General features: G+C 42.1%; 1 protein-coding gene across 8 annotated transcripts in view; it reads right to left on the bottom strand.

Moving 5' to 3' along the window:
• The window catches only part of lyst (lysosomal trafficking regulator), a 59,683-nt gene that overhangs the window by 22,886 nt on the left and 15,312 nt on the right, over positions 1 to 21,485 (bottom strand). For 4 of the 8 annotated variants that reach the window (XM_046070179.1, XM_046070177.1, XM_046070183.1 and 1 more), the window contains 10 exons: positions 17,883 to 18,081; positions 14,629 to 14,719; positions 11,628 to 13,731; positions 7,535 to 8,483; positions 7,233 to 7,418; positions 5,344 to 5,497; positions 3,186 to 3,397; positions 2,995 to 3,061; positions 1,182 to 1,291; positions 75 to 432 (listed from right to left, as the gene is read on the bottom strand). In XM_046070179.1, coding sequence (XP_045926135.1) covers positions 75 to 432; positions 1,182 to 1,291; positions 2,995 to 3,061; positions 3,186 to 3,397; positions 5,344 to 5,497; positions 7,233 to 7,418; positions 7,535 to 8,483; positions 11,628 to 13,731; positions 14,629 to 14,719; positions 17,883 to 18,081 — 4,430 coding nt within the window. Of the gene's footprint in view, positions 1 to 74; positions 433 to 1,181; positions 1,292 to 2,994; positions 3,062 to 3,185; positions 3,398 to 5,343; positions 5,498 to 7,232; positions 7,419 to 7,534; positions 8,484 to 11,627; positions 13,732 to 14,628; positions 14,720 to 17,882; positions 18,082 to 18,402; positions 18,487 to 21,485 lie in introns of all 8 variants that reach the window. The other 4 variants (XM_046070184.1, XM_046070178.1, XM_046070181.1 and 1 more) reach the window with 4 other exon arrangements.

The raw sequence follows: 21,485 nt of genomic DNA, 5'->3' as shown, positions 1-21,485 counted from the left end.
CAATGACTACAGAATCTCAAAACCAGTTCATGTTTATGGACTAAAAGTGTTGAGGTGAAGGATCTGTGTCTCACCCTCGTCTTTGTCCCCGTCCCTCTCTTCCTGCTCTGCCACCCTCAGCCACATAGAGGCGCTGAAGCCGCTGGCCATGTGGGGCCAGCAGTTCTGCCCTACCAGGGGCAAGTGGAGAGGAGCAATGTGCCAGGGAGAGTAACGTAGGTGGTCGATTTCTCCCTCTCTGCGCCCAGGAGACAGTTTACCCTTCCAGATCAAACCAACGCTTTTCCCTCCAGCAGCACCGTTCTGTCTGGAGCCAGTGGACAGCCCTCCTGGTGTCGAAGCCCCGAGGATTATTGGAAAGGTCAGGAAGTGAAGAGGTTCCATATTCATGTTGGCTTCAACAATTTGTAGGATGCCTTTCAGTAAAATTTCCTGGCAGGTAACAAAATAAATGGGAAGTAAAGTGTTGTACATTTTATATAGAAACCACTTGACAGATATGTGCTAACTGCATGTTTAAACATTTTCAATTAAGTTTTTTTTTATCCCTAGATTAAGTGAAATTAAGAAAAATCCCATTACTGAGCAGTTTTATTGCTTTAACAGTGTCATCAATATGAAATGGCTCAGCATTAAAGCTGTGGCAGCACTGTGAGTCTTGATAAAGAAGTGACAAACACACAAGAATATAGCAAAGCACGTTACAATAGAAAAGCCGGGGTAGCAGTATACATGTAGCCACTGCAGTCATTAATGTGTCTCATTCACTAGAGGAAAAACACAGGTCATAAGTCATTACATTCACATGGTTAAAAATAAAACCCCTCTCCTCCCTTTTGGGAGCCCTTTTCTTGGAGACAAGTTATTAATGATGTCTCCTACCGTATTCCAATTAAAGACAGACCTGTGGTAATAAGATGTAGCATCACATCTGTTCTCCACATACTGGTGTTAATTGTATAGAGACAGAAGTTGAAGTTGAAGAGGGGAGCATTATGTTGAGTTTTAAAGAACCAAGAAGTGATAAAAGAGTGTGAGAGGAAGGATGTCGTACAAATAAGTTCTTGTTTGTACTGAAAAAATTAAATGTGCATACACTGTGAGCACAAGCTATCAGTGTCAACACCCTGAATGTAAGCGAAAAGTGCATTGTTGGGTGACTGATAGGGATTGCTATTTACAGTAGGTGGGGTCTTCTCCAGGAAGAGGCGAATCAATAGAGCCAGTTCCTCCGCTGTGATTCGGTGGCTCACCATGGCAACCAGCAGCTCCACGAGCACAGTCTGGCAATCTGAATGTAGACCAATGAAGAGTAGATTACATAAACAGTTTTCATTGACTTGGGCATGCAACAGACCAGCCCAGGCAAAAACACAAAACAGCATCACCCACTGCCTTTGCTTTGCATTAGGGCCTGAGCATGAAACATGCAAGGACCCTATTGAAACTGGAGGATTTTTTCCCTGCAAAGTAATCTCATTTTTGGAGGCCTAAGCATGCTCAAAAACCAAACTTTGCACATAATTCAGGCGGGGCGACAAATTTCATATTTTATGGGGACTCGCACATGGGTGTGGCAAAATGGCTCAGTAACAGCCCCTACAGAGCAGCCCCCGGACAAAGTTTCACATACGTGTACAGAATTTCTGTGGTGCGTGCATCAAGAGGAGACATACCAAAAAGCCTCTATGAGTGATGCCTTAAATCCAACAGAAAGTCGGCCATTTTGGATATAATGGTCATATCTGGTGATTTACTCACTTACATACTTAACAAACTCCTCCTAGAGAATCAATCCAATTGACTTCAAATTCTCCTATGACTCAAAGTCATAGCGCCACCTGCTGGCAACAGGAAATGTCATGTTTTATGCTACGATGGACTACTACTAGCAGGAGTATCAACTTCCATATAAAATTCCGATCTGTCCCAGAAAACCCTTAACACATTGACGATGCCATGTTGTAAAACTTGTACGTTTTCGGTTAACGGCGGGGCGGTGGCCTGGCGGCAAAGTAACACCCTTTGCCATGACACAGTAAGTTGTTGTAACTTGACTGGACATGCTCAAATCTGTACCAAATTTTACACGTTTAATAAGTCCCGCCCTGAACACATGTATATGTCAACATTCACCCGCAGTCATAGCTCCACCTGCTGGCAACAGGAAGTGACCTTTAACGAAGTAGCCCCGCGGCACGTTTCACCTACATATACGAAATTTCTGTAGCACATGTATCATTTTGAATTTGATGGTATAAAGACTTTGGGGGCGGCGCGGTGATACGGTGGTTAGCACTGTCGCCTCATAGCAGGAAGGTCGTGGGTTCAAACCCCGGTTGCCCCGGCCTTTCTGTGTGAAGTTTGCATGTTCTCCCCGTGTCCGCGTGGGTTCTCTCCGACTTCCTCCCACCATCCGCGACCCTGTACGCAGGATAAGCGGTTGACTATGGATGGATGGTAATTTTTGGATGATTTACACACTGCGTACTTGAATGAACTCCTCCTAGAGAATTAATCTGATCGACCTCAAACTTTCTCTGTCTACTCTAATCCCAAATGATGACTAAAAGTTGTACAAATGGTGAGTTTTCCTCGAACGGTGAAAAAAAATCGAAAGTGCCATATAAGTGCGACAGTGTCACGCCCCGACATGCGGCACGATGCGAGGGTCCGTCCAACGCTGCTTGCAGCTTTAATATTAACTATGTATTCAATGTTTTAGCCATGACAAACTAGTCAAAATGTTACTATACACCTTTTTCTTACCTTATACTTTGCACATGATCCAAATAACATAAACATACAATCCATTATATAAAATCAATCCATTGGGTACAGATTTCCCAAGAATTACTAATGTTACTCATATCTAGTATGACGTTTGAACCGCAAGGACCCAGCCAAGCTGTGAGCAGCAGCCTTAGATGTCACACATGAATAATATCCTACAGTGCCAGATAAGGCAAAAATGAGCCAGAAGAAATAACAAACCTGTAAAAGAGGGGTCTGTTTGGCTGAGGATGTTGTGAAAGCCAGACAGAATGGTTCTGACTCCTCCCTGTCAGGACCAGAACAAGGGGTCAGCGATATTCCTCAGAGCACAGTAAGGTGAAAAGTAAGACAAATACAGACTGCTGAGGTCGTTGAGAGTAATGCAAAAAGTAAAACGTGGTCAGCCTGACCTGGTCATAGAGCAAGGCAGCATTGCGGTGGTTGGCATGTACAGCACCCAGCAGGCTGTGAAACACATGACTCAGAACCTCCAGGTCTGGCGAGCTGGTGGCGAGAAGCTGTAGCTCCATTGTGCAGATCTGCGGGAACAGCAGCACGCCACGCCCGGGCCCTTCCACCACCGCCTCAAACTCACGCAGCACAGCAGACTCCACCTTCACTCCTAAAAGAACAACCACACACAAACCAGAGCAAGATCAGAGATACAACAAGAGACTCGCACACAGACATGGAGAAATGGTAAAAGTCACTCTGACTGGCATGCTACGCATGGTAACACAGAAACATACACTGGCAGGCTGTGGTGCCTAAACAGCTTCATGATCCACATCTGTGCTTCAGCTCCAACCTCCCATCTTGGAGGCAACTCATAAAAATGAATTAGCCTCAGTCCTGTGCTCAGCCTCAGAGCAGCATGGGAGTCTCTGTGATGATTTACAGGAGAGCAGCCCAGCAGGCTCTTGCACTGCTTCTGGGACCTCCTTTTTCTTAATGAAGCTAGCACTTTCTCCCCATGCACAGCTACACAGTTTGTCTCCATCTAGCACTCACACATCCAGCTACACACAGCTTTCGGTTAATGCAAAAGCTGCGTACAGAGTGTCATCCCAGTATCCCTAGATACCATTCTGTGGAAACTCTAGATGCTTGGGTTTGGTCTGTGGGTGAACTTGCAGCAAACCACCAGATTGTACTTCTTCTCAGTTTTCATTGTGTTTTTGGAAAATAATGTTTAATTCACAAATCATATTTAATTAACCTCTTCTCATAGGTCGTATAACTAAACACAGGAAGTTGGTATTGTAAGTGTAAATATATTGAAGAGACTATGACATAGAGAAAATAAAAAATATAGACGTAGTGTGTGTGATGTCATGCATTGGACTGAGAGGAGATAGCACTTTTTGGACCCAGAACACACAAATTGGGCATAAAGAGAAAAGCCTGGGGAGAGAAGCTGTTGGATGAGTGAGTGGCAAATGCCACAGAGGACTAGATAGGCTATGACACCCGTCTGTCAATCAATCAACATACCAAAATACAACAGAACTATTATTTTCAAAAGCACTGCTACTAAACCACACCATGGCAACCATGCATTTAGCAACTGAAATCCTATGTTTTTGTAAAAAAGTTTGAACAGATTTTAGTTCTGAGACTAAAGCAACAACCAGGATGTTCAATTTGAGTGGAAGGACAGAGAGAGGCGTAATTGCCAAAAAAACATTTACTGCACTAGTTGGAGTTTATTTATTTATTTATCTAGCATGAGGTTGACATAAAAGATTCATTCGACATTAAAGGACGCAAGAGTTTTCCAGGAAGTTAAACTCTCCATTTGATGTGGACTTAAAGTCACAAGATTTAGCTCATGAGGCCACAGAGCATAGCTGCCTGCAGTTGTAAAATGTAAAACAATGACTCTATTCTGAGGGGGATGAAAAAGTAAAAAGGCCACGTTCTTAACCTGCAAGAGTGGAGAGGCAGAGAGCTGACAGACACAAGAAGCTGTTGTGAGAGGGAAAGAGCTCAGGGCCTCTTTCTGCTATGTCATATGTACGCAATAAAAAATAGTCACTTGTTATTGCTAAATATCCTCAACAGCAAACCAAAGGAGGATGTGGTTTTTACAATGCAAATTGCTCAAAAACCATGACACTGTTTAACATAGAATCTTCCAGTGAATGCAAGGAAATGCAATAATGAATAATAATTCATGCGTTGAATGATCTAATTGAATTCTATAGCGGGAGAAGCAAGATTTCCCAAGGCTAAAATTCAGCTGGTTTAGAGGTTGAGACCAATACATGACCTCTCAATCCATCAAGATTAGTCTGTTGACATTTATCACCAACAAAAACAAACTGTCAAGAAGACAGAGTGCATGAAATAAAAGTGATTTACAGCGCTCTTAAAATGTCCCCATGGAAGTTAAAAGGGCAAAAAATGAACCTGCAGTGGATAGTTACAAGACTTATAAGTGTAGCAAACAAATGCAAGTAATGTTTAACCAGCCTAAGCTACTATTATTTGGAACGCTCAGGTGTATACAGTAGCTGTGGATTTTTGAGGAGGAGAAAATGGGAGTTAAAGAGTGTGTGGACCTACCCTCTTCCTGCTTGGCCATGTCCTCAGGGTTGCTTTCACTGTCAGCGTCGTAGCCCTCCTCCTCCCCCGGGGGCTTGACGCCACAGCTCTGCGCCTCGTCCACCTCCTCAGACAGATCGCCTGCTGGGGCCGCCCCCTCCGCCAACACCTGGAGCTTACGACAGAAAAAGAGGGAGAGAGAGAGAGAGAGAGAGAGAATGGAGCAAAGGCAAGAAACAGTTATGAATTTCAATGCAATGCTATCAAACAAAGATCATTGCCTGGTTAACTGTCAAGTGGTTGGTATGATAAGATTCATGTCGCAAGAGCTTACCCAAATCTTGTTTATAAAAAACTTCCTGGACTAAGAATGGTGTGCTAAAATATACTTAGCATGACAAGCAGCGGTCCTTCCACTATTAGAGCGCATCAATTGCCAACAAAATGTTTTCAAGTGATGAGGGGGAAAAAGTACATGATTTTGGTCAGAAGACAAATATCAGCTGACTTGCACTCACACAGCCCAGTTCCTTGATGTGAACTGTTAGTCATCATATGTGCATGTAGGCAAACACACACACACATAAATTAAAGTAAACAGTCGAACTCTAAACCGTTTACTAGCTCAAAGAGCTTATTGTAAAACAAATAACCTTTGATATTCAATTGCGGGTGAAGTAAACATTTCAAACACTTATCTTGGAGTTTCATTGCACATACTTGCAATGGTTAAGTGAACATCACACTCTGCTGGGCTCACTGAGAATAAGAGCTAAGCTCTTAAGAAATAGGTAAATCTATTATATAAAAAGCTAAATCCTCCTGTGTTGGTTCAGGCTTAGTCAGACAGGCATTTTAAGACTTGTGAAAAACACATCTAAGGCTGTGAGATCGGGAGGGGGAAGTCATTTTAGTGAGGACACCCAGAAGAAGTGAAAGAAAAGAAAAAAGTGATCATCTTTTTACATTATTGTTTATTAATTTATTTATGTTTGTTTAACTTTTCGGAACAAATACAAGCAGTTACATGTCTGGGTCTAACCATATATGGTCTTGAGAATGGTTTATTAATGTAGCCAGCAACAGAGAGGAGTTTCCGTGACTGAAGGATCTTCATTCTCACTCGTCTCGTCATTATTGTGAGATATGATCAACATATGTGAAAACTACAAAAATTGAGAGACATTTTTATATGCTCATGAGGATGTTGTTGAAAGAACTTACATTAACATGTAAAAATCTTTAAAATAAAGTCAGTTTCAAAATGGGGCCATGGTTGCTCGTGTTTGCATCCACTGCTTTATCTAAACCATCATTATTTTTGTCTTCTGTTCTGTTGTACATCAGGCAGATAATGGCTGCTTAGCAACATAGTGTGAGTGGCCATACACAGCCGCCCTGATGCTTGGCGACGCTTGGCTAGAAAATGTTTCAATTTGATTGGTACGGTTGCCTCCTAAATAAACACCACTGCTCTTTGTATTTTTCCCATGGTGTTCAGCCACAGAAGCATTATGTGGTGACTGAAGACAATCTGCTTCATTAAAAAAAAACCCAGCTGTGTATAAATTCAAATCATCTGTAATTAACACCTGTATTGGTCAGTAGTACTGACCATAACTGTCCCCTTGACAACAGCTCCTTGGGCACATTGGGAGATAAGTTAAGATCATTGGGTGGCAACAAAATGCCATTTGTTCTGGTCACACATGCTTTTTGTATTGTATGCGTGACACTGTCAGAAACATTAGCATTGAGCAGAGGCTGTCCAGCAGAAGAGATAAAGATAAAGCACTATCTTTATCTGTAGCTGCAGATATAAGTGTCTATAACCTGACCTTGCCTCATTATATAAGAGTAGCTCAAAGAAACTTGAGAATATTAAAATAAAAGTGCAGTAATTCACTCACAGTTTCTCCCAAGGCAGGACTCACCCTGTCTGGCTTCTCCACAGGGGGATCAGGACCAGATGACACCTCTGCTAAGGCCACTCTCAGGAGCGAGTCAAACAGAGGAACAGCAAGGTCAGAGTTCACCACCCCTGAGCGAGAGAGCTGGTCTCTCACCTCAAACAGGGTCTCTTCCACTGACTGGAGCTATAGATGAGAAGAGACAGTTTAACTGAAGCCTGGGAAAATATGGCAAATGTGTTTTCTTTTTGTGGATGATGTGGTCAGGCAGGGATTAGCTGACTAGTATAATAATGACATACCTGGTAAGAAAGCTCAGGCTCTATCCTCTGCAGTGCTGAGTTAGCACTGTGCAGACAAATAGCCAGCAAGGCCTCAAGGAGACGGATACTTTGTAGTTGCCACTCTTCCTCCAGCTTCTTTGCTGGATCTTTGGTCTTTCCCTCAGCTGGACCAGTGCCAGGGGTGTCGGCTGAATCGTGACGTGTCTCCTCCAGTCCCACTAAGGTAGCTGGGGCTGTGGACTCAGGGCTGCCTTTGCCCTTACCATCCCTCTTCTTCTTTGCTTTCCCATCCTTGGTCTTACAGGAAAGTTTCTGAATAACCATGGCCATGAGGCGCAAGCAGACATCCAGTCCTCCTAGCCGGAAGAACTGCCTCTGAAACAAGGGGCTGGCCAGGTACATCCACCGGCACACTGACCAAACATCTGCAGCACGTCGTACCTGCTCTTTGGAGGGCAGAGCCACGCTATCTGGGGACAAGTAAGGCAGTCGCCCGCCAAGAGGTTCGCTGGCTGTACTGTCGTAGCCTGAAGTGTCCTCAGAGTCATTAGCTGAGTCCCGGTCAGAATCAGCCTCTTTGCTGACACACAGGAAGGCCACACACAAGAAGAGGTTAATAACATGGAGGTGAGTCTCTGCTCGGCTGCGCCCTGGCCCACGGCCCTGCCCACCCCGGCTCTTGTGACGTGGACAGGCCTCCTTTAGGCCTTCGTAAAACTTGCTGAGGCTCTGCGGACCCTCTCCAGCCCCGCGGGACCCTAGTTCCTCAGCTAAGCCCAAGACGGCCTCCCTTTCTTCAGCGTCAGCACTCTCCAGCTCCTGAAGCACCCCGTCAGCCTGCTGGTGTCCAACGCCAATTATAAGCGTCTCAAACACCTTCAAAGCCAAAGAGCGCGTCTGGTCTAGGTAGACGAGCTCAGTCACCTGATTGAGCCCATTGCAACTGACGAAAAGGTCTCTGATCACCCTGTAACAGAAAAAAAATTAGGAGCTACAATAAGTAAAACAGAAAATGGACAATACACAAACTCATAAATAGAGCAATTAGTAAGGCTCATCATTCATTTTTAAGATTTTAATGCATTATGCCATTCATTTAGTTAAAAATTACCCCCAGGAAGAATATAGCTTTGCAAATGGCTTCAATTGGCCACGGTAAGGATTAATATGGTGACAGAAAGGGTAGATGTGAACTGCACACATTTAAACTCTCCTAGATCTCCCAGCTATCAAAAAAAAGGGACCACTCAATCAAATCTAACAAACTCTACAACTATTCAATCAGAGGAAAAACCACTGCCATCACACAGGACCCTTCACACTCCTCCCATCACTGATTTAATTTCCTCCCATCAGGCTGCCGATATCATTTCCCCCAGGGCACAACAACGCCTTCAAATAAATTAGTCAACTTCCATTAACGTGATAAATTAACTGTGAAGGGCACCACACGCTAAAATTGCACATAAACACACCTGCTGTATTTGTAAAGTTCCTACTTTATATAACGAATTTGCTTTGTTATCTTTTTTCCCCCTCCTCTGTTTCTTTTACTGAGCCACACTGAAGACACATTTCAGTCACATTGTGTCAAAGTTATCGGAATGTGAATCACACATAGTTAGCAAAAAACAAAGCTGACATTTTACCCATTTAAATTTGTTTACTACTAGTATGCACACACAATCGAGGCAGTGATAAATAATAAATGACGCTATTACAATGCAGGGTAAATTACCTAAAAAGAACAATGTGTCACCTCTGAGTGAAGGTTAAATCAGCATTTGGAGAGAAAAAAAAACAACACTTTCAAGAGATGTGCTGACATTATGCACTGACTAAAATAAAAACACTTTAATCTCAGCATGGGATTGTCTACCCAGTATGTTATGGAACTGAAACAGATGTTCAGTTGACACTTTGAGCTCAGTGCATGAAATAGATAAATTTAATAGATTATAAACTTGCAGATTTATTTCACTAATTTGAACCTTTCTCCAGTCTTCCTCTAAATTAATATAGAGTTGATTAATTCTGCTTTTTCAGTACATTTCCTCTTTTCATTAGTGGTGTGCAAGTCCATCAGGATGGCTATCCATTAGCCTGAATATTAAATGTTCTCCTCTGAAAAATATGAAGTTCTGTTATGCAGAAAGCCATTGGAGCGGCGCAAGATGATGAAGAGGCAGGCGAGATGTCAAATGATGTACAGCTTTGAAAAGATTACATGTCTTTCTTGGAACAACAACTTTTCCTGTGGGCATGCTTTTAAATCAATGTGTGCACTGTATAAAAATGAAATCACGAGATCACTCAATAACTTTTCAGTTTGATTAAACTTTTACTTAAGTAATTATTTCACTTTGGATATCAGTACTTTAGTAAGACATAAAACTAGTGGAAGATTAAAACAAGCACACGCACACACATCAAAGTGTACACAACTGATAAACTTCTCCTCAGTCACATCTGTGTCAAACAAGCTTAACAATACAAATAATATTTTTTATTGTGACTCACTGAATGTTGTGCAAATATTTCAAAAGAAAGAAAACAAACTCAAATATGTAATTAGCCCACAAGATGGAGCCGTGTAGTGTAACCTAGTGAGATTGACCATATATATGCCAGGATGTGTGGTTTTGCCCTGTTCAGAAGAAGTAGTTCAGTAACCATCATTATATACATTTTTGTTTGTTTCATAAAAGCAGGAACATTTGAGCATCCACTATTTTATTTACCTTGTGTGCTGTGACCTGAAGTTTCAATAAAAACTGAGTAAATTCAATGTGTTGGGCAGACAATTAAAAGCTGCAAAAAGTAAAATTCTTAGACAAGTTCTGAACAACAAAAGAATAAAAAGACATTACACTCTTATAGCTACAGTAAGATGGTAGATGGCTATATCGTGTAAATTTAACAGCCAATACTTATTTTGCCCTCACATAGTGGTAGATATTTTACTTAATGTGCGTTGAGTATGGGTAAAACCTTAAAATCAAGACAGGTTTTGGCTCTTAACAAATATATCATGAATACAAAAGGTATTCTAATATACATCCCTGGTGCAACCTATTATTTAATGAGGTTACTTAAGTGCATGTACATTACAAACATCCATTGAGCGTTAATAAATTGGTGTTTGGACAAAAATACATTGAAGTTACATGAAGGGCAAAAAAAAGCTACGATGTTAAGTTTAGGTAGAACACCACCACCAACACTGAATATAAGACTTGTATAGTAATGATGCCTGTTCCATATTCATCAAGGACCTAAAATAGTCTCTTTTGAAACGGTCCGTTGACAAACATCACAGATGTAAAGACTTTAAATATCATCCAACCTGCAGAGAGTGGAACAATATACTCTGAATTTTAATAAGGAAAGCAATCAGCCCACCACTGACAGACAGCCTCAAAGCATCCATCCACCCATTTTCCATACCCACTGATCCTGGTTGCAAGGGGATGCAACCTACCCCAGCATGCTTTGGGGAGGCAGCTGGCATACAACCCAGACATTTCGCCAGGGTTAACGCACTTTCACACTCAAATTCACAGACAACATTCAGCTGATTCAAACCAAAAGTAAAACCCTAATTAATACAGTATTAAACAATTAATTTGTTGTTTGTTAAATGTATCCGAACAAACACCAAACGCCCTTCTTTTTCCAGACTACTGTACTGGCAACAGTGTTACATAAACAGTCAATAATCTTCCACCTGTCACTCTGTGCACAAAGCTGTAATAAATAGTTTATTAGCATACATTAGCAATGACCTGGAGAGACGGCTCTAATGACAAACAAAGTCCAAGTGGATAAGGTGTCTTACTTTAAGCTGGCCGATTGTGTGTTATTGTCTAAAAAAGGAGCAGAATCCATTGAGTGAGAAGGCAGCTAAGAACAGTTTGCAGCTGCACTTCTTTCTATCTAAAAAATGTTAAATATAAAATACATCTTTGGCAGAACCATGAAATGCTCTCCAATACTACAGGGAAAAGTTAAACTCAGAGAGACTGACGTGATGATCAAAGGCAAATAGGACTCAAGAAAAAAACAAACTTAATTTAAACTTTAAAACTTAAACTGATTTAAAACTGCTCACCTTGATTTGAGAAGGGCAGGTAACGTTTGCAGGTAAATGAGTAGTACCTCCACAGGCAGGCACTGTGTGTGATAGCTGCAGACCTGAGTACAGACAGTGGAAACTCCCAGCTGCTGGGCATGGTGGGCCAGCTCTACCCCTCGCTGCAGCACAGGGTTAAAGATGTGCGTGTAGAGCTGCCACTGCACTATAGCATTGCCCCGCAGAGTCAGGTGGCATACATGGCCAGCTATCTGCTGGCTCAGCTGCCAGTCCTCGCCAAACACTAGCTCTTGGTAGGCCTCCAGAGCATCCCATTTCCACAACATGTCCTCTGCCCCCCCTCCACTTGGCAGAATACCTTGGGAGCGGTAACACAGACTGGTAGAAATGGCTGAAGGTTCCCCGTACTGGAGTGTCTCCTCCAGGCCTGGTAGCTGGCTTCTGTCTAGAGTGCAGATGTTACAGGATGCCAGCTTGGCTTTCTCTGAGGGCTGCCCTCCACCAAGCTGATCTAGGATCAGTCTGCCCAGGACACTGAGAACATGAGACTGGTAACTACGCAGCCCTGGAGCTTGAAAGGCATGCAGCAGGGGTTCTACGACTGAGCGGGGGTCCATACAACAGCAGATTCCAACAGCCTGCACCCCAGCCAGGACCTGTAACACAGCTGGCCCACTGGGGGAGAGTCTCTGCAAGAGTCGCAGACATTGGTGAGAGCAGGCAGCCAGGCAGCAGCAGCGCTCGGGGTAACGCACTCCATCACCCTCCATCCCTTCCTTGCCTTCTCCGTCTTCCTCAAAGGGGTTGCGTCTAGCAGCCTGTTTAAAAGCAGAGACGGGCAGACCTGACAGGTCTCTGTGGTGATGCAGAAAGTGGGAATATTCACAGCGGCGGTGGCGGCGTCGGGCGCACACTGACTGATGCAATTGCTCTGACTTTGCCTTCTTGACAGCACTGATGATCTTGAAGACGCCTGCAATAAGACCTCGAAGTCTCTCTGAAGCCTCTGCTACTACTTCAGAATCCCTGGTCCTGCAAAGTCCCTCTAGCCGCAGCACTGTGGCCTCGAACAGCTCCAGGCCGTGGTGCTGGACAAACTCATGGATGAGCTCCAGCGCCTGGCTGAAGAAAAAGGGATTGGGTGTGGAAGCCTGCAGGCAACCCAGCAGTACTTGTACTACTCCCTCTAGAAGCTCAGGCAGCAGCAGCGCCCTATGGCGATAGCGAGAGAAGGAAAAGTCATCCTGGACCTCCTGCAGGGTCTTCTTAGGCCGAGGAGCAAAAGGGTTAGTCTGTCTGTCCAAGCAGCTCTGGATTTTGAGGGTGGCTCGCAGCAGGTCTGTCAGGCTGCGTCTGAGGCTCTCTGGGAGATTTTCACTCTGACTCACGTCCACTGACATCAGGTGCAGGATGGTGCGCAGAAGCATCCTCTGGACCAGTGCGATGGGCTCTTCCGTCCATCCTCCAGCAAGCTCCTCTACCCCTGTTCCACCTCCACCCCCTCCTGGGCCACAGCAATCGCCAAATTCAGTCAGGATCTCAGTGAGAGTAGGTACGACACTGACTGCCAGGCCAGGGTTGTGGTTGATACTCATATCAAACTTACAAACCTTCTCCAGCAGGGAAAGCAAGACATGGCAGAGATCGAAGGGTGAGTTTTCCATGCGGTTGAAAATTGATATTGCAGCTGGGTCTGTCAGGGTTTCAGTGTCCGCCGACTGGGACCCAGGGGCTCGGGGGTGTGGGTATGGTGCACTCATGGTGTCTGTGGTGATGGTGGCGGTGGATGTTAACTGTGAGTTCTCGGAACGATGATGCTGACAGCTTACCCGGATGGTGGAGCCATGTGACCTTCGGCTCCTTGCGCCACCGGGGCCCGGGACAGCTTTGTCTTCAGGGTAGGCTTCTGAATCTGAGGTAGAAACCTGGGACTTCCGAGCATCCTTTACAGAGTATCTCTGTGCTGTCCTGCGCGATCGCCGTGACTTCCAGGTGCCACTGCCAACACGGGACCTCTTCCCAGAGTTCTGTTCATCTGTTGCAGCCTTCTGTCCTGCTCTGAGAGGGCTGGCCTTCACCTCCCGGCTAAGGAATACCTCCAATAGGGACGGCAGGGTGAAATCTGTCAAACAAAAAAAACTGTTTCATTCTGGATGTACATGTTGACCTAGTCATGTTGTATTAATGCCAATTTATGTCACATTTTAGGAAATAAGACTTTCAACAGCAACATTCAACCAGGAATTTTCAATTTCTAAAAAACTTATTTTTTAAGTGTGAGATGCGTAACATAAAGCTCAGCAGCACATCAGCAGCCATTCTGTGTTTCCTAAAACATACTTAGTGAGTAAGAATTAATTAAAGTAAAAATGTCTAGGGTCTATGTTAGAGAGGATCAGCAGTCCTGTACTAAATGCCAGTGTCATCCTGAGGTCACAGGTCTCTGAAACCACTAGTCTTCTTTTGCTGCCTGGCTGCTCATGTTTTAAACAATTCAACATAACAGAGACATTGACTACAATGCTTAACAAGTTTAACAACTTTTAAGTAATATACTTCATAAAACAACAAAACCCATCATTATTTGATAAGAACATCACATACATTATTTACAGTCAAAAGCAACGTGCACACATTACACTGCCTTCACATAAACCCACAAAAGCTATTGCTGAAACACTGCTTAACCTTAATAATAATGGTAAAAAAAAAAAAAGTTTTTAAAAAAAAGTATGTACAAGACGGAAGATTAAACAAATACATAAATAAACAAGGCTAGAAAATGTTTCTGGCCCATGAAATGCAGTCTGCATTTTAGTTTGTCTGTACAAACGATTCAACGGTACAACTTTACTGTAATGCACAGCAAATTTTATTCTCATGAAATTAAATATGTGAACTGAATTCATCATTTTCCAACCAGTATTAAGAGTTAGTCACATGCCACTACAGTTGGGCAGTGTGAGGTATGTTCGGTTACCATCCACATTAACATGAACAAGTATTTGTGGGTACTGACCTGGGGCTTTTTCCTCCTGCACAGGGATCTTCCACACCAGTGGTAGAAGAGACAGCAGCAGAGTGAGTAGCTCCTCCCGGCAGGTCAATTCCTGAGAGTGCAACAAAACACATTGAGGTTACCTAGAAAGCTCTCCCTGCCTCCCTCCCTTTGGAAACACTCTGACACTCCCATCAAGACAAACTCTTGTACACGCACAGCACAAATGTCCCTTTAGGTTTCACTACTTTAAACAGAGAGAATTTAGCTATTTTAAGATATGCTTTGTTTGAATGTACTTGTTTCCCCAAAATGTTTTCATCCCAGGGGTTAGCTATGTATTTGTTGATTTGTGTGCAACTGTGCATTTCAGTTAGCTAAGTAGGTAGTTAGTTTGTTAGTCTTCAGTACATGTGTGTGAGGGAGCAATGTAGCATCTACATGACAGTCTTACTTCAAGACCTTGGGGATCTCATGGCTATCCAGGGCATACCTCACAGCAGAGAGAGAACCAGCTCCCTCATGTGTTAATTAAAAACAATCAACCAACTCCTCCATGCGCGAATTAAAAATGATCAGCTTGCTGATTCTACTAAACTGTCAAAACACAAATAATTTTCTTTTTACTGTATAATACACACTGCAAAAAACTGCATTTAATCTGTTGTACTCCATGATCATTTCAAAGTATTGTGTTCAGCTACTTGTTTTTCTTATGATGAAAAATAAGAAATACTGCTAAGGGTATGCAGCTCCATTCGTCATGGAATGGTCATCTCGCATACAGTGAAGAGAATTAGACAATAAGCAAGGTAATGGGTCTGTTTGATATTCTTTACTTCAGTTATTTTTATGAATACTTTTACTTCTATTTAATTACAGATACTCTAACAAACTAACAATAACATAATTAATACTGGATTTGTGAGGCTGATACTTACTATATATCAGAGTTTAAAAATGTGACAACACCGACCGTCAGTCATTTCATTATCTTTTTAAAATAAAAAACAGAAACAATCTTGATCGGGGTCACTTAGATTTGTTTTCTTTAAATTGTGACCAAGATACATATTGAGCAGTTTATTTTACAATGTAAAATAAATAAACCTGTCTGTGTTCTCTGGTGGACAAAGTATGTTATGTTGACACGGTTTTATTGGGAGTTAATGATGGTTTAATTTCTGTCCTGACATTTCTTGCTACTTATTATACAGCTTTTATCTGGTTGCAGCTAAACATTTGAATAATTCAGCTGATGATGTACCCAGAGATGACAGTAGTATGACATTTAACACTTGAAAATGAATAAGAGTTTTGCTACCATTATATTAGGAACATTTTCCTGAGCTAGATCTGAGTCATCTAAACAGTGTCACAACTAAACAGATAGAGACCGAGTGGCACAGGGTGGGAGTATTTATCAGCACAGAGGAAGAAACCCAACTCAAAATACTGTAATCTACTAAATTCAAAAGAGTGATGATTTGAAAACATGTTCTGCAAGCCACAAGTTCTAATACACCACAAATAAGTAAATGTTTACACTAAAAGCTTGACTCACTGACAAATATAATGAATGAGTGTGAAATCAGCTAAATGATATGAAGAATATAAGACCACAGGGACGTTGACACACAGGGTCACATTCATTACATTACAATATTTCATTCAATAATGCCTTTGTTACTTCATGTCAGAGGACTCTCTTCTTGCATGTGGTGATCACATCTTTCTCTCTGGAGCCTACAGAGCCTTTTAAAAACATATTGGTCTTTAAATGATGTCAAAAGGTAACAAGGGCTAATGGATTGTCCAAACCATTCGTACTTTATCAGTACTGTATCACGGCAATGCCCGTGACACACTGTCGCGCACTGTATTTGTGCGTATTAGGCCTATTTATTCACTGATGTCACTGTTCTACTTTCTTTAAGGCTAATTTCACATGATAAGCATCAAATCAGTTAAGACCTGATTAAACCATTATGTTTCATGTAGACTGGCGCTCTACACAGCAGTGGCACCGTGTGTGACACAGAAAACCACTGAAGACAAACGCTAAACCCCAACGCTCAGGGGTCAAACTGTTTCAAACTTTGTCCTGGTTTCACGCTGACCTTTTATGTGCAGAGTGCGACTCGTCATGTGAAAGCATCATAATTCACTCTGGATAGGAACATCTCCCAAATCAGTACATAACTGTGTGCTAACTGCTGGTGAAGTGTGCAGACAGTACATCAATGTGTAGGCAGTGTGCATTGTATGATAAAAACCATTCTAATCTAAATAGACCAATCTAAATGGATTTGCATATCAGCATCCTGCATGCAGCAGCAGCAGAACGAAAAGCAACTTTCTGCAGTCAATCAGAAAATCAAACAATGTGTGGGCCCTGCAGAGCTCATTTCCTCTTCAGATAAAACCACCCTGCAAGTTGTAATAACACCAGTTACCGATGTAGAGAGGCAGGCTAAATAAATATGGACACAATATTGGTTATGTGGTGGTATAATAACTGGGTACAGTGTCTGGAAATCAAAACGTGCATTCAGTTTCTCACATCTGAGTTCAGGTGCCGTCACAGAAATGTAAGTATCTCCTAATGTGAAACTGCTAAATCGCGAGCAGAGCACTGAAAAAATTAGTTAATAAATAAGCATAAACTCCACGAGAAATTTTAAGCATTCAGTATGTTCTAGTGAATACCATCTTGTTTGTACATGAGATTATACAGCATCTTATCGTTGCATAACGTATTTTTCACTAATGGGTTTTATTGGACTGTGGTCACTAAATACCCCTTTAATCTTACCAGCTGATGTCTGTCTGATGTTTGCATAATCTTTGTTGCTTTTTACGTGTGTTTTCGTTGTACCGTAAAACTCTACAGCAAAACTCCGTCTGCAATTTCATTTTGATGAGATTAGTCGCAGCAGTGGTTACACAGGCTTATGTGCAGAAATTTTAATTGGGTATACTGATTTTTAACAGCTGCATAAAAAAAAAAGTTTAATTGATTAATCAAAAATGTGAGGCCAAATTTGAAACTAAAGGCAGTGGCCTAAAGCTCTGTGTGAATATTACTGAATCTAACTGCATGCTATTAATGTATTAGCATACATTAGCATGTACATCATTTCTGACAAAAACAGCTGCTGAAATGTTTTTGATTGCTCAAATGAAAAACTTCATACTCTGCTACCTCCACTGCTGAAACTTGAATGATCAGTGGAGACGTCTTTTCATGATTGATTTGTGGCGAACATCCTCACCTGGTCAATAATGGAGTCCAGGGTGCTGAGCAGCAGGAAGCCCCGTCCCCTGACCAGATACTCTCCCAGTGCCACCATGTGACTCTCCTCCTCATCTTCCTCCCGTGCCTCTGCTCTCTGGGCCACCGCGCTGCATAGTTGATGAACATCAGTCAGGAACTCCCTCGCCAGTGTGTTACTGGCCCCACTCATGTCTGAGCTGCAACAGAGGAGATACGGCTCACATCTGCCACATTGTATACAAGCACTCAAAAATACTTCGTAGGATTATGAGGTTGTCCTTCACAAGAGAAAAATCATTTGTGGACAGCAGCATGATTTTTCATTTCATTCTCTCTATGAAAATGAAAATGTGCGTCTTCAAAGACTTTAATGGCCATAAAAAAATTTTCTAGCATGTTTCTAATTTAACTTTTAAAAAAGAGATGTTCCTTAGCAGTAGGGATGTCCCGATAGGATATCGACAATCAGGATCGGGGTAGATAAAGGCATTTTTGAACTGATCGGTATTAGCACGAACCTAAGCTCGATCCTTTGTTTTGCTTTAGCTGTCCCACAAGTGTCTTCAGGGAGAGCAGTTTGTGGCAGGACGCGGCTAAAATGTCTGCAGTGAGGAAATACTTTAAATTAGAAATCAAAACCAGTCCAACAGCCACTTGTAATGTCTGCAATGCGAGCATTTTGTAAGGCGTAAGTATTAAGTAGTAGTAAAGTAAGCAGTAAAATATTGAAAATGTTCAACTTGAGTGAAAAATTTGCATGTATCGTGGCTTTTCGCGAGTGTTGTGTGGAGAGGAGCCAGCAGAGCGGAGGGACAGAGCCGCTGCTTACCCACTACAGCTACTGAGTGAGAGGGAGCTCTGGTGACTCTAGAGCTTTTTGGACAAATAAACACCCAGTCGCACAGGATTCTGCTCTGATCCGGAGCCGTTTACCAGTGGGACGAGCTCAAAGTTAATTTCTTTAATTAAATTTTGGGATTAAGAAGATCTATCTTCACTTGCGCTTCTCAACCTGTCTGCTGCAGCAAGCCACCGAGTTGCTCTGTGATACTATTTCATATTAATACAGAAACCCGATAAAACAGGAGATTGCTGGGAGAAAAGTAAGCTAGGAAGCTGTGCCTGTTACTTGATTTCAGCTATCGTTGTACTTTGCTATGAAACAAGCTGGCATAGCATAGCCCTAATTGATCCGAACGACATTTAGAAAACAAGCATTTTAAAAGGTGTTAGCTTGTTCTCTCGTGCACAGACCAGACAAAGTAATTCAAGTGTTAAAAAAATCAGCATCATTTTGATCAGTTTATTGCTATTAAATCAGAGCTAGATGTTTATTTTGGGTTCATACCGCTGTAGTAAATCAGATTAACAGTGAAAATTTGCGGGATGTGGTTACTCGTGTTAAAAGAGCTGCATTAAATGCTACGAATTTCATAAGGCATCTAAAAAATAAACACCTTGCAGTATACAGTGAGTACACTCAGGTAACTCAGGCAAAGGCTGCCCCGAAGCAACACACACTGGAAGATACTTTAAAAAGGAGAGAGAAATTTAATTTAATGTACTTGAAGTGTGCACAGTGCAACTGTGTTATCCAGGAAAATACAAGTATCGGATCGAGACTCGCAATTGGCAGATACTCAGTATTAAATGATGTCTGCTGTGATACTTGAATGCATGTTACGACTTTGGAAGTAGCTGATACATACATACATTCTTGCCATACAAGCAAAGATAATAAAAGTTTAAAGTGAACAAAAGGTTTACAAAAATTACAGCGTAGCTCATTAGTTTGTTAGGGATTCTGTAATTATACATATGTGACAAATCTGCTGTTTGATCATGTTAGTCATTTTGTTAAGTCAAAGTAATGGACATGCCTGGATACCACCTAAGATACAAGCACAGTGAGATACAAGAAAAAAGCTTAAGATGACAATATGGTCAAATCTAGACAACCCGGTTGTTCCATCAATGTCCATCTCAATAAGCAAATCTACTATTAACTTGGTCTAATCATGCAAGTTGTAGTTAAACCTTAGAATCTAGACTCATGTAGCTTGAAGGCAAATAAGATAACTGACTTGTCCTATTAAGAGTGTTGACAGAGTGCCTCCGCGCTAGTATGCCTGTCTGCCATAAACTCATATTCCTCTAAATGTAACTGTCAATAAGCTGTACGTCTCAACATAAGACACACACCTCTTTTCGTTTAAGATACACACCCCCTTTAGAGGACAACCCCAATTACACCACTCAGCATGAATTTGCCAGACAGGCCCTCAGGAGCCATAACTAATGAACATCAGACAGGAACCACATAACTTTGTTTCCACTTTTCCACGTTTACATTTCTGCCGTTTAGCTGCTGCTCTGATCCAAACCTACTTCCAACATAGGAATAATAATATAGTATGTAAAGGAGTGCTGGGTTAATAAAGTCCACAACAATTATTTAACTTAAAACCACACAAAAACTCATTTGTGACACTAGCCTCTGTATAGTCGTTCTCATCTTACCAAATGTTACTGGGCCCAACAGTTTCCTTCCAGTCATCTTGTGTTTGCCCCAAGCATGACTGCAGCTCTGCTGGCTGCATCTGCATACCTCCTCACACGACTGCTGACTGAATTATCTGTTCTGTAGCACAAATTCCATTAAATTGGAATTTCAAATGGAAGCTTCCCAGATTCGCAGCAGATCAGCATATCACATGAAAGCATGTGATGTCACATGGTGAGGGGACTGCCCTTGGCAATACTGACAAGCCCACACTGCCCTGCAGAAGACCTCCGTATTCAACTATCATTCATAGTAACTGCCTTTGAACTCAGCACTATAACAACCGTTTAAGGAGTCTTTTTCAATGCACAAAAAGGCGTGAATACGAAATCTGTCAACACTAATTCCATAAAGATGTGTACAACATTAAAACTCTATTGTTGTCAATTTCTTCCAGCTCTATTCTTAGTCGAGATCACGAGCTTCCACAAAGACTAAACACGTTATGCAAAATGGTGTCCATTCTTCAGCAGGGATCATTTGCCAGGACATTTCCAATACAGTAGGGCCTGAACTCTACTTCTATTAAGGAATCACTGAACAGTTCCTATGCCACAGATGAATAGTACACCACTTGGCTGCAAGTGTAGTAGAAAGCAGCAAAGAGAAGGTATGCACTGAAAGCGGCCTTGCTAAATAAAAAGGAGCTAATTTCGAGCATAACTGAAAAGGAGAGGATTACATTAAAATTTGTTTAGAAGAGGTAATGGAAGAAGAAGACGATGGCGTGAAGTGGCTGAAGGAAGGACAAGGACACGGCCAAAACAAACCCATCACAGTACTTATGTCTACTTTGCCTGCATAGATCCCACCTGTAGAGGTGCAAATACAGCGTATGCCCTTAACTTACCATACCAATGAATACACCAAAAGGCTCATATGGCTCAGACACCACAACACTTCAGTGTATAATATAACTCACGCTTTATAACTCTCTCTCTGTGGACAATTAACTTTGAGACTGACCAAAAGTACGGGACACATTTTGGAAATGGCAAAAGACAAGAGAAAGATCAGAAAAATCTTGTCCAAAATACT

The sequence above is a fragment of the Micropterus dolomieu genome, linkage group LG15, assembly GCF_021292245.1.
Source record: "Micropterus dolomieu isolate WLL.071019.BEF.003 ecotype Adirondacks linkage group LG15, ASM2129224v1, whole genome shotgun sequence".
NCBI classification, from domain to species: Eukaryota; Metazoa; Chordata; class Actinopteri; order Centrarchiformes; family Centrarchidae; genus Micropterus; species Micropterus dolomieu.
This window is presented reverse-complemented; position numbering and strand designations above follow the sequence as displayed.